The sequence below is a fragment of the Anser cygnoides genome, chromosome 20 (genome assembly GCF_040182565.1).
Source record: "Anser cygnoides isolate HZ-2024a breed goose chromosome 20, Taihu_goose_T2T_genome, whole genome shotgun sequence".
Classification (NCBI taxonomy): domain Eukaryota; kingdom Metazoa; phylum Chordata; class Aves; order Anseriformes; family Anatidae; genus Anser; species Anser cygnoides.
The window spans coordinates 9441726-9452974 of record NC_089892.1 but is presented as its reverse complement, the minus strand read 5'-3'; the positions used below and the strand labels follow the sequence as shown (position 1 = coordinate 9452974).

General features: G+C 47.8%; 1 protein-coding gene across 1 annotated transcript; it reads left to right on the top strand.

Moving 5' to 3' along the window:
• The first annotated feature begins 504 nt into the window (after positions 1-504).
• Positions 505-4259, top strand: ATP6V1G1 (ATPase H+ transporting V1 subunit G1). The gene is made up of 3 exons (XM_048054847.2): positions 505-694; positions 1988-2088; positions 3504-4259. The coding sequence occupies exons 1-3, from the start codon at positions 613-615 to the stop codon at positions 3675-3677; spliced, it is 357 nt and encodes a 118-aa protein (XP_047910804.1). The 5' UTR covers positions 505-612; the 3' UTR covers positions 3678-4259.
• Positions 4260-11249: the final 6990 nt, after the last annotated feature.

Genomic DNA, 11249 nt, shown 5'->3' with positions numbered 1-11249 from the left:
TTAGAATTTACAAAATTTATATCTTATAATTGATTTATTTAATAGAAGATAAAACCCTTTATTTTTATTAATCCTATTAATTTTAGAATTTATAAAATTAACTTCTAAAATTATTTATTTAATAAATACTTTAAAAACCCTTATTTTATTAATTTTGTTAGTTCAAATTTTGTTACTTTTGTTAATTTTGTTAATAATTTAAATGTTGTTAATTTTGTTAATTTTGTTAAATGTATTAATTTTATTAAGTTTGTAATTTCTAAAATGTATGTTTTATAACTTTTTTATCTTTTAAATTTTAAAAACCCGAATCCCATCCCCCTGCCCGTCGCCTAGGAGAGGCTCCCTTCGGAATTTTCAAGGGATGGGGCGAAAAAGCGGGGGGGGGGGAGCGGGGGGGGGGGGGGGGGGGGGTACACAGCTCCGGGGGGCGTGGCCTGTGTTAAGGAGGGCGTGGCCTGGTCCAGGGGGCGTGGCTTGTGCGAAGGGGGCGTGTCCGAGCGCGCGTGCCGCTGGAGGAGGCGTGGCCGGGAGGCGTGACGCAGCACGCAGCGGCGCGGTGACGCATTACGCGGACGCCGCCGGCAGAGCAGCAGCGGTAGGAGCGGGGCCATGGCGAGCCAGTCGCAGGGCATCCAGCAGCTGCTGCAGGCCGAGAAGCGCGCGGCCGAGAAGGTGGCCGAGGCCCGCAAGCGTGAGTGCGGCACGGGGCGGGCGGCGAGGGGACGCTGGGGCCGCGGCTGGGGCCCGGCGCGGTGCTGGGCCCGGCGCTGGGCGGCCCCGCGCTGTGCGGGCCCCAGGAGCTGCCCCGCGGGGGGAGCTCCCGCCTTCTGCCTGGCCCCGCGGGGTTCTTCCCTTCGCGAGCCTGGCTTTGTCAGGCGTAGAGCAGCCAGCAGGAGCAGGGAGGTGGTCGTCCCCCTGTGCTCGGCTCTGGTGAGGCCGCACCTCGGGTGCTGGGTTCAGTTCTGGGCCCCTCACTGCAAGAAGGACATCGAGGCCCTGGAGTGTGTCCAGAGCAGGGCTACAAAGCTGGTGAGGGGCCTGGAGCACAAGTCCTGTGAGGAGCGGCTGGCGGAACTGGGGGTGTTTAGTCTGGAGAAGAGGAGGCTCAGGGGAGAGCTTACTGCTCTCTGCAACTGCCTGAAAGGAAGGTGTGGGGAGCTGGGGTTCAGCCTCTTCTCACAGGTAACCAGTGATAGGACTGGAGGGAATGGCCTCAAGCTGCACCAGGGGACATTCAGGTTGGAAATGAGGAGACATTTCTTCTCAGGAAGAGCAGTCAGGTATTCGGACGGGTTGCCCAGGGAGGTGGTGGAGTCACTGTCCCTGGGGGTGTTCAAGGAAAGGTTGGATGTGGTGCTTGGGGACATGGGTTAGTGGGTGACAGTGGTGGTAGGGGGATGGTTGGACCAGATGATATTGGAGGGCTTTTCCAATCTTAGTGATCCTGTGATTCTGTGACTTGTACCTGCTGATGGCATTGCAAGGAGCAGCTTGTTGTAACACTCTCTGAGGATAACCCTGAGTGAAGGGTTTGATGGGAAGCCCGGGGGGGAAGTCATGCGGTACCCAGTTCTCTCTCTTGCTTCCACAACTGACCTGAAGCAAAGCTAAAACTTTTTGTTCTTCCTGCTGTGTTGTTTGGGATCACTCTGAGATGCTCACGTGAGCAAAGCCAGGCCTGCGGGTTACCTCATGTATCCATTGGATGTGAGAACTGCGCCAATTCTGGCTGCTGGAAGCTGGCTGCTTGGTGAGCTGGGCAGTGGTTCGGTGTTACTCGGGGCAGGCTGGTGCCTCTGAGGCTGACACCGCAAAGCCGTGCGGGTGTGCAGTTCGTGCAGTGCTGACAGCCCCCTGCAGAAGGGGGTACTGCGATAGCAAATGCTACGGTCATGGTTTGCATCAGGTCGCTGGAGGGGTGAGGGGCAACATGCTCTCAGTACTTACTCTTCTTTATTTCACACGTCTTGTTCTTTGGAAACAGGAAAGAATCGGAGGCTGAAGCAGGCCAAAGAAGAAGCCCAGGCAGAGATTGAGCAGTACCGCCTGCAGAGGGAGAAGGAATTCAAGGCCAAGGAAGCAGCGGTTGGTTTGCTAGATCACTCACTGTTACCTACCCAGCCCCTTAGCCCTAAAACTGGGGGTACTTGCCCTGAGAATCACCCTCGGGGTGGAACGCGTTGCCAGAGGTCTACTTCCCTAACTGCCTTCCTGTGACGCACAGCCGCGTGTCGTGGAGAGACTGGTGGAAGTGAATCAGTGTGGTATGTTGTGTCTTGAGAGCCAGAGCTACGCAGGGGCAGTGAATTAGCGTGGTAAGCTCACGTACCCCCTGGTGCTCTGGGGGGCTCTCAGCCTCCCCAGACCCGCTCTGTGTGGCAGCGTCAGAAAAGACAGAGCCCGTTCCTCCCATGGCCAGCTGGCTTCCACAGTGCTAACTTGGTAGAAACCGCTTGCCTTGTGGGCAGCGCTCTTTTGCTGAGGAAGCTGTAAGGCTCGTGCTCTGCTCAGCAGCCTGGCGGTGTGCCAGGGTGTACGTCTTCCTCTGGTTCTGAGCAAGAGGAGTTACTGCCCAGAGGTGCACATCTGAGGCCCCTTTCCCACCGAGGGCTGTAGCACAGGTAGGATGGTTTTGCTTGCTGTGTGTCCCTGCCATTCCTTCTGAAATCTTCAGGAAACGATCTGGCAGCTCTCCCCTCTGTCCAGTTTTCGGTTAGCACAGTAACGCCCCCTCTGTTTTCTGTACGATAGCCTTCCTGCCAGTTGGTCAAAATTAATTTGTTAAAATCACATTTTAGTTTGGTTCACTGGGTGTATGATACCAGGTAATTCCAGGCTAAAAAGTAGACCTTACTGCGTGACAGTTGGTTCTGTTTAACTTACCCTTCTACAAAGAGAGAAGCTCTTTGAATTTGAGTCCCAGGGTACTCTCTGTCTCAGCATACTTTTCCATGTCTCTGTTTTCGCCGCTTAAAATGGGAGCTTGCTCTCTCTGCCTTTGCTTATGGAGCAAGGGAGATGCTGTAATCTGCGAGAAACTCTATGTCACACAGCCTGCAGTCCTGTTAAAAATCCCTGGCTTGTTATAAAGGTTCTTCTAGCAGTGGGATGATGTGAAGACCAGGCTTAAACTAAATCACAAGTACTAATTTTCTTAAACCATCAGGTACAGCAGTGTGCAGGGATTCACAGTTCCAGTTGCTGGTACAGTGGGATGTTGACTTCTGGAATTCTTCAGAAGCTTCTGCTCTAAACTGGTAGCTGGTGAATGAGAAGATAAAAACGCATGGGCGTGAGTGATAAACTAGGGCAAGTTTTGTGGGAAATCTGAGAGTACAATCCGAGTGTACTCCTGTCTTTTCAGAGCAGTTATTCCCCAGCAAAGACTAATGGTTGAGGTGCACTGAGGCAGTACAGAACGACAAAATACAGAGCTCATCATAATGTTTTCTCTGTCAAACAACTTGCATGTGAGCTTCCTCTTTCCTTTGCTGTTGTAGGCACTTGGATCTCATGGCAGCTGCACCACTGAGGTTGAGAAAGAGACCCAGGAAAAGATGAGTGTAATCCAGCAGAACTTCCAGAAGAATCGTGAGGTGGTCCTCTCCCAGCTGTTGTCACTGGTGTGTGACATCAAACCTGAAATCCACGTGAATTACCGCATCAATGGGTAGTGGTGGAAGAAGGAGTAAGTGTGGGGGAAATGCTGGTAGCAGCATTTGAGCTTCAGGTGGAACGTACAGCTCATAGCCATACCCAGACTGCTCTTGTGAAGGTGTTAAATTATTTCAGTGAGCTGTAGGCTATCAGCATCTTGTTGGACTTCTGTTAGTTTCTTCATTGATGTAGATTTAGAGCTTAATCAAACATTACATGACCACGTCTCAGATCTGTGTTAAGTTATTAAACATGTGTTCAGGTTGGCACATTAATGCTCCCTTATTTTGGGATAGAATTCAATGAGAGCCTTTCCTCTGAGAAGTAGAAAGGGGGGGGGGAGATGCTGGCCTTGAGTCAGTAATTGTTAGACCTGTGTAACTGTATTCTTGTTGACCAAAATGCATTTTTCAGTGTGTTGTTAGCCTTCATACAGGGTTAAACCTCGTAAGAAGAATTCTCTGGCTGTACAGTGCTCGCTGATAATCTTCAGGTGCTTGAGTTTCTCTGTATTGAATATCCTCTGTATATGCTGTTAGCTTGAGTTACAAGTCTGGCACCATGACACTTGAAAGTAAAAACACTCAGTGAACTCCAAAGTCTCTTTAGTCAGTCTTCTTGTGCCTGCTAACTTGTTCTGAATACTGTCGGTACTCTCAGTGTGTTGCATGAAGAGTCTGGACCAAAGAATGAATATCAAATATTGATAAAAGAAGGTAAGAGAAAGCAAATATCTGAAGGTCACAGCAGGTAAGTTTAAAACCCGTTAGAGAGCTCCTCCTCTTGGCTGCAGTCTGATGGAGCCAGCCAGATCGTTCTGAAAACCTTCAGGAACAAATGTTCTTCTGACTATTAGGGGAAATAAAACGTTGCCAGTTCACTAGTATAGTCTGATAGCCAGGGACTGTGCGGTAATTATCCTTCCTTTAGTCAAGTCCTAGGCACTGCTTGTTTATACCAAGGTCATGCTGAATCCTGTAGCATCCTGCTGCGCTCAGGAACAGCGTGAAATAATTGTCTCACTCTTCAGTCAAGAATACACACAGGTACATCAAGAACTTTCATGTTTTAGCAGTTTATTCCACCACACCTTCCCCTGGCAGAATATTAAATGTAACTTTGATTTTTTTTTTTGAGTTCAGTTTCAAGCTTTTTGCAAAAAGGAGACCTCAATCAGCACGTAGCTGATCCAACCTGCAGTTCGTGCAGTTGGAAGAAACCTTGACGCCGTTCCTCAGGCAAAACCTTGGGTATTTCTGCAGACCTTCAGTGCAGCGTTGGAAAGCCTCTCAGACCTGTGGAGTTTGATTGGGAGGGAGGAAAGCAGGGTGGATGGAAGTCTTAAAGAAACAACTATCTGCCAGCAGTCACGCAGGGCGATGAAAGAGGAGACTGCTGTGGTGTCTCCTGTAGTAATACTTTAATGCTAGTGTACTGTAGTTCTGAAAGCATCCCTTTAGGAATCGAGGCTATTAAATGGGTTGTAAAATCGAAACAAATGCCTCCTGTGAAGTAAAATGTGTCAAGCTGGGAAAAAGCCAGGTTTGGTACAAGGAGAACAGGACCAAAGCATTTTTAATCAGTCTAGTCTAATGGCTGGAGAAGTGCTATGGCCTCATAAAAGGTTGTAGCCATGCTAATTCTGGTCTGTCCTTTGGAGATGAAACTTTTCCTCCTGTTGAGAACAGGTGCTCAGATTCCAACGTTATACTCCTCAAAAAAGTTCTCCTAGCTCCAGGCTATGATTAGCAATTTCATCCAGTTTGTTTATCAGGAAAAGAAGGCTCTTTGTCCAGAAAAAATATGGTGCGTGTCCCCACTTTCTCCTACTGATTTGTCGTATCCCTTTGTTAAATGAGCACTTCTTACCCCGGTTCTCTAGAACAGGGAGAGACAGAAAGGGGAAAAAAAGAAGTAAAACTCTCCCCCCATTATTTCCTTTCTGGCAAAAGAGGATGTGAAGGCTTATTCTTCAGAACACGCAGAAGTTCCAGTGCTTGCAAGCACATCAATTTTCTGTGATGTTTCCCTGAGATTCAGCTGGTGAGAATTACCTGACTGCATACTTCTCGCAGAAGCAAGGATTTCCAATTACTGCTCGCCAGGAAGGCTGGCTTTGGTTACAGTGTAGATGTGTTGTTTTAAACTGAGATTCTTTAATCTTACAATGAGGTGTTCTGAGAAAAGGAGGCCTGCTGCTGTCTGTGTGCTGAAGCCAGACTCCTGACAAAGACTCAGCAGGGAGCAGTTTTCTACCGGCAGGTGTACGGAGTTAGAAACACAGAGGTATGGAGGTAGACACACAGCTTCTTGCACCTGATCTAGACTTCCACCTGTTCTGCAACGAGTTTGGTTAGTAAAACCAGCCCCAGCTGCTAGTACAGACCTGTCCCTGAAGTCTCCCTGCTGCCGCTCTGTCTGCATTGTCCCTGGCAGATGTGACCCCATGTATGTGTGATGTAACTTGCTCTCATACCCCAAAAAGGGATCAGAAGCTGCTTTAAGCATCTGTAGCACCAATTCTTTTACTTTGAGCTCTGACCTCTGGAAGTACGGACAGATTGCCAGCCCAGTCAGTCCTGGTGCAGTATGGAGGTAAAAAGTGCTCAGCGCCGACGTTCCGCTTTGTTCGTGCAGTGTCCGGCGAGGAGCTGTGGCTGTTTTCTCCTGGATGAGGCTGCGTGCAGATGAGCAGTTCCCTGGGATCAACGTGGGCATAGTACAGGACTCGCACAGCATGATTTGGCACAGGTCCCATCCATGTTCATCAGCAATGGTTTGGAGCTGGTCTTTGGGGTATTTCTTTTTAGACATCATGTGTACTTTACAGTTGATGCTTTTCATTTCTAAAATACCATTGAGAAGACTTGTCCTCTGTACCGTGGGGAGAGCACCAGATGGACAAATGGCTTATTAACACCAAAATATTTGCGTCATCTGGATGGCTTAACGTGCAGTACAAGGTACAATTAGGACACATTTGTGCTGCTTGAAGCCCGAGCTCAATTTTTAGGGCTTGCCTGTGCTCACGGAGCTTGCTCCCTGCTCAGCTTGTGATGTTCGGTCTGAAGGTCGGCATCTCCTTGCTGCTGCCTGTTAAGGAGCGCTCCAGATAAAGCTCCTGCGGTCTGGCACAGGCAGGCTGCTCGAGTCCTTGCTGGAGGTGATGCTGAGGACGGACTGGCCGCTGGCATTTCTGGGCAAGCTGAGCGCAAATTTGCTCGGTACCTCAGGGCAGTTTCGACATCAGTATCCTATGTAGACCACCTAGATGGATGGTTGCAGCCTTGTTAGCGAGTGGGGATGTGGAATGAAGTGCCCACTGCAGGAGAGAGATGGTGTGCCGGCTGTGGCCAAAGAGAGACAAAAAGGATAAAAGGGACAATTTGATCTTATGCTCAGCACCCCCCTCTGGAAGGGAGGGATGAAATCAAAGCCCCTCAACACCTCTGCTCTGTCTGATGATGCTTGACTCTTTTTTGTCTTTTCAGGCTCAGTATGTCCTGGGCTTCATCCCTTGTACAATTCTGGCAGTTAAATACAGAATCTAAGTAGGAGAAGGGCCTAGCAGTGGACAGGAGCGTGTGCAGGGGTGGCAGGGGTGACCCTCCCTGGTCGTTCACAGCCTGGGTGATCCCAGGAGGCGCCCCAGAAAGCAGGCACGTGGCAAAGCAGTGCTGATGGTGCTTCCTGTGAAATAAGAACAAGAATCAGTTAATTATTTTTATGGGAACATTTTGTTTGAAATTTAGCATGTGACTTCAGTTTCAGGGCAAGTAATTTTCTGATCTGAAGATCACCCCTGCTTCCTTTTCCCTTCTGGCTCTGTTCCCAGGGTCCAAACAGAAGCAAAGCAGGCAGATCATCCCTAGCCACATATCTAGAACCCAGGAATTTGGGAACATTTTCATCGAGAGGGGAGCAATTTTGGCTGCCAATGCTTTATCAGAAGGTCCCCAGGCAGCTTGACTTGGACAGTGCGAAAGCATGAGAGAGGACCCTGAGTCTTCCCAGTGCTGTGGCTGCAGCTGGTTTTGACTGGAGCCATTTGCTGTCCTGCCAGGCTGGGTGCTAACGTAGAGGATTTGCCTTGCAGGAATCATTCAGCGTATTCCAGTGTGTAAATCCAAACTTGCCAACCTTAAATTCCTCCTGCTTTTGCAAGACCCTTGCACAACTCCTGATGATCTTTAATAAGTCTGGAGCTTTTAATGTTAGGAATAAGCCCGTCAGGCTGCTGGCAGTCCTTCCCTTCCTTCTGTCCACAGCTCCAGACTCCTGCTGTTTTCCCTGCACTCACGCCCATCAGATGCAGCAAGCAGGACAAGTTGGTTGCAGATAGCTGTGTAAGAACAATACAATTCCTTTTACCTTCCCCTCTCTTTGCCTATATGAAAGCTGGTTGTTTTTCCTTTCCTTTGTTTCTTTCCTCGTCTGGAGTCTCTTTTCCTCTTATCTGACACCAGTAGTTCTTGCATTAGTGCAAAATAAGAAAGAAAAGCCTAGAATCGACTGTTCACAACTGAGGTTTTGGCTTCAAAGCATTAGTAAAAAGACTATCAAAAACCCTCAAGATAAATGTTCCACTGAAAAAGACAGTTCCCCAAAATAATCCAAGTAAGAAGGTTAGTTTAATCTTTCTTTGAGGTTGAAAGGAGAAAGTATTAATTTCTTGCAGAAAAGATTGTATCTTGGACTGGCATAGAAATAGAAAATAAATAGGTATGCAATTATATTAGGCTGTCTCAAAATAATCTAATAAAGCACCAGCTGAATCAATAGCCAAATCATTATCCAAGGCACATAGCAAGTGTCCTTTTTTTAATCTGAGGTGCAAGAAAGAGGCTTTTGCATTACCATAATAAAAAGCATAATATTTTAAGTCTTCATAGGAAAAAAGGCAGAAGTAGGGAAGAAAAAGAACCTCACTTTATGCCTTAAGCGAGTGTCATTTTTCATTTGAAACATGTATTTTTAGGAATATTGTGAAATGAAGTTTTTGTATTTAATGACTGTCAATCTGTCAGCTTTGTGGAGCTGTTTGACAAAAAAAAAAAAGCACTGTAAAAGAAGACTGTGTGCTGGAAGAGGGGAAGGGCAAGGCGAGGCTTTCGACAACTTTGTTCTCCTCATTAAGGCTCACTGGAAAAAAAAACAACAACAAACTGATGAAAGTTATCTTCAACTTCTGCTGAAAGTGCAAATTCATCCAAAGAAATGAGATCTGCCTGCATTGGCTGCTGCTCGCTGCTGCAGCAGGCACAGCTGCAAACGAGACCCACGAAGGGAGAGCCTGCAATTGCGTGCAGACCACTACAAACAGGGCAGAGGTAACAGTGATGTGCCATCAGCTTTGGCTGGTTTGAGATATTGCAGAAAAATTATATTTATCAAACCATGTAATTAATAGAGAATATGGTCTTGGGGGTCAGAAAAAGAAAAAAAAAAAAGAGACTGAAGAGTATGTGCCTCAGTATTTAAAGCAGCGGGACTTAAAGTAAGTGGCAAGATCTCAGAAATGGCGTTAAGAAGAGGACGGAGGATGAGGTTATCCCAGAGGACAGGGCTAACTGGTTGCTGTCAGGCTGGGGAAGCATTTCAAACAGCAGTGTTTTTTTCCCGGAATCAGGTTCCCTGTAATTTATTCATTAATGCAGAGCGATGGAATAGAGAGTACAGTTATAATGTATGTCCAGGGCACCAAGCTGGGAAGAGATACAAACAGTACAGAGGACTGAATTACAATTTAAAATGATCTTGATAAATGGGAGAAATGATCTGAAACTGATAGCATGAAACTCCCCAAAGAGAAGTCCAAAACTGAGCTGAGAAAGGTGAAATCAAATACACAAACCCAACCAATAACCAGCTGCATGGCACTGCAGAAACTGTGACAATTAAACTTCCCCCAGACTCAGATGGCAAGTATTTTAGTTTTGAAATGAAGCCGCTGTGCTGCAGCACGTTAATACAAGTGTCCCGTGTCAAATGGAGGAGAGAAATACTTGTTGTGGTTGTGCATGGGGTGAGGTCTCTGCCCCCTGTTTGGATGCGGAGCTTTGAGACCCCATGACAGAATGACGGAGTCTTGAGATAAACCAGGAGTTGTTTCAGAGAGGCCAGATGTTGATTTTACACCAGGTTCACTGAGGCTAGAAGTCCTTGGCTTAATTTGCACCAGGAATGAATTAGCCTGGAGGTGCTGCCTAGCAGGGCGAGTGAGCCCGCTGCGGTGACTCAGGGACTGGCAAGTGAGAGCAAGTGAAGTGGGAGAGGGAGGCTTTGCCAGCAGCTCTGCCTTGGGTTAACATAAGTCAGGACTTATTTCTTTAGACGCCAAAGAGGGAAGCTTAAGAGAACCCTCGGGCTGCATTAATTCTGATTTACACAAAACCAAATCCCCTGCCAGCCTGCACAAGCCAAGCATTCAGCCAACGCGTTGCTTTCTGGAGTAGAAGAGTCTGTGGTTTTTGTTCAGTTTTAATTTCCCTCGTTCCCATTTCAGCTTTTGAGCACCCAACCCAGGGATGTTTGGAAGACCTCCACTCGCTGGGCACAGGCTCTTTGCTTCTGCCTGGCTTTTTAAACAAGGCCAGTCTCCCAGGGTGTCAGCTGGGCGCCGTGCAGCCGCAGAACCCCACGTCTGTTTTGGGTCTTGCCAGTGTCCTCTTTCTGTTTTAGGTAGATAGTTCCTTCTTTCTGGTGAGCTTTCGCCTGACCTTCCAAATTCCCTTCTAGTTTACTGTTTGACTTTGTATTTGCAGTACTCCCTGCTGGTTTTTTAAGAGGCTTGAATTTCTGTTCTCTGCTTAATGCTAAAGTTTTGGTGGGACTGTTAATAGGTGGGACAAGAACGTTACAGACCCAGCTTTGTGCTTCAGAAGCCTGGGTATAAAGGCATCTATGCAAAGGCTAGCTTGTTGTCAGGCTAGAATCCAAAATAGAATCTAAAATTTGCTGTTTATTGAAATAGCCTCTAAGACGTTCAGTGATTAATCTATTGCCTGTGGCTACAGGGTGTCTGCTTGCATTGAGAAGATACCAGGTAAGATCTCATCTGACTAACAAAAGCACCAAAATTATGTCCTGAATAAGGTGCTCAGAAAACTAACACCTGGCAGAGGTTTCTGAGCATGTGATTTGATGACTGCTGAAGTCGGGAAGAGCTGGGCTGGGAGACCTTGGCTCCACACGGCTGACCAGCAGCTCCACCGGCTCCTTTGGGCCAGCACCTGCATGGTGTGACCCTGGGATCAGCAAGTGCAGGGGGGCGGTTGGCTGACAAACTCTCAGAAAAACAACTGGAAAGCCTTGTGTTTGGTTTAGATTGGCGTAAGGTGCTGTGGAGCTTCTTCCCTGGTTCCTTAGGTAGGCGTGAACCAGGTGCTTTGAAAACCTGCAGAGGGAAAGCCCAGCGGCTTACAATTTCACCACAGCAGCAAGGAGCCCGACTCGAACATGCAGCAAGGTGGAGAAGGTGCGTGCTTGGAAGGAGCCCCCTGCCAGGTGGGTCTGCTCGGCACCGGCATCTGGAGAGCAGCTGGGTCCTGCTCAGCAGGCTTTCTCCTGCCTCAGTGTGCATTTTTTCT

Bases quoted from the DNA above. Each gene is read 5' to 3' on its own strand.
- ATP6V1G1 (XM_048054847.2), top strand. From the start codon at position 613: ATGGCGAGCCAGTCGCAGGGCATCCAGCAGCTGCTGCAGGCCGAGAAG. The intron at 695-1,987 runs GTGAGTGCGGCA...CTTTGGAAACAG, and splicing joins GGTGGCCGAGGCCCGCAAGC to GAAAGAATCGGAGGCTGAAG. The intron at 2,089-3,503 runs GTTGGTTTGCTA...TTGCTGTTGTAG, and splicing joins TCAAGGCCAAGGAAGCAGCG to GCACTTGGATCTCATGGCAG.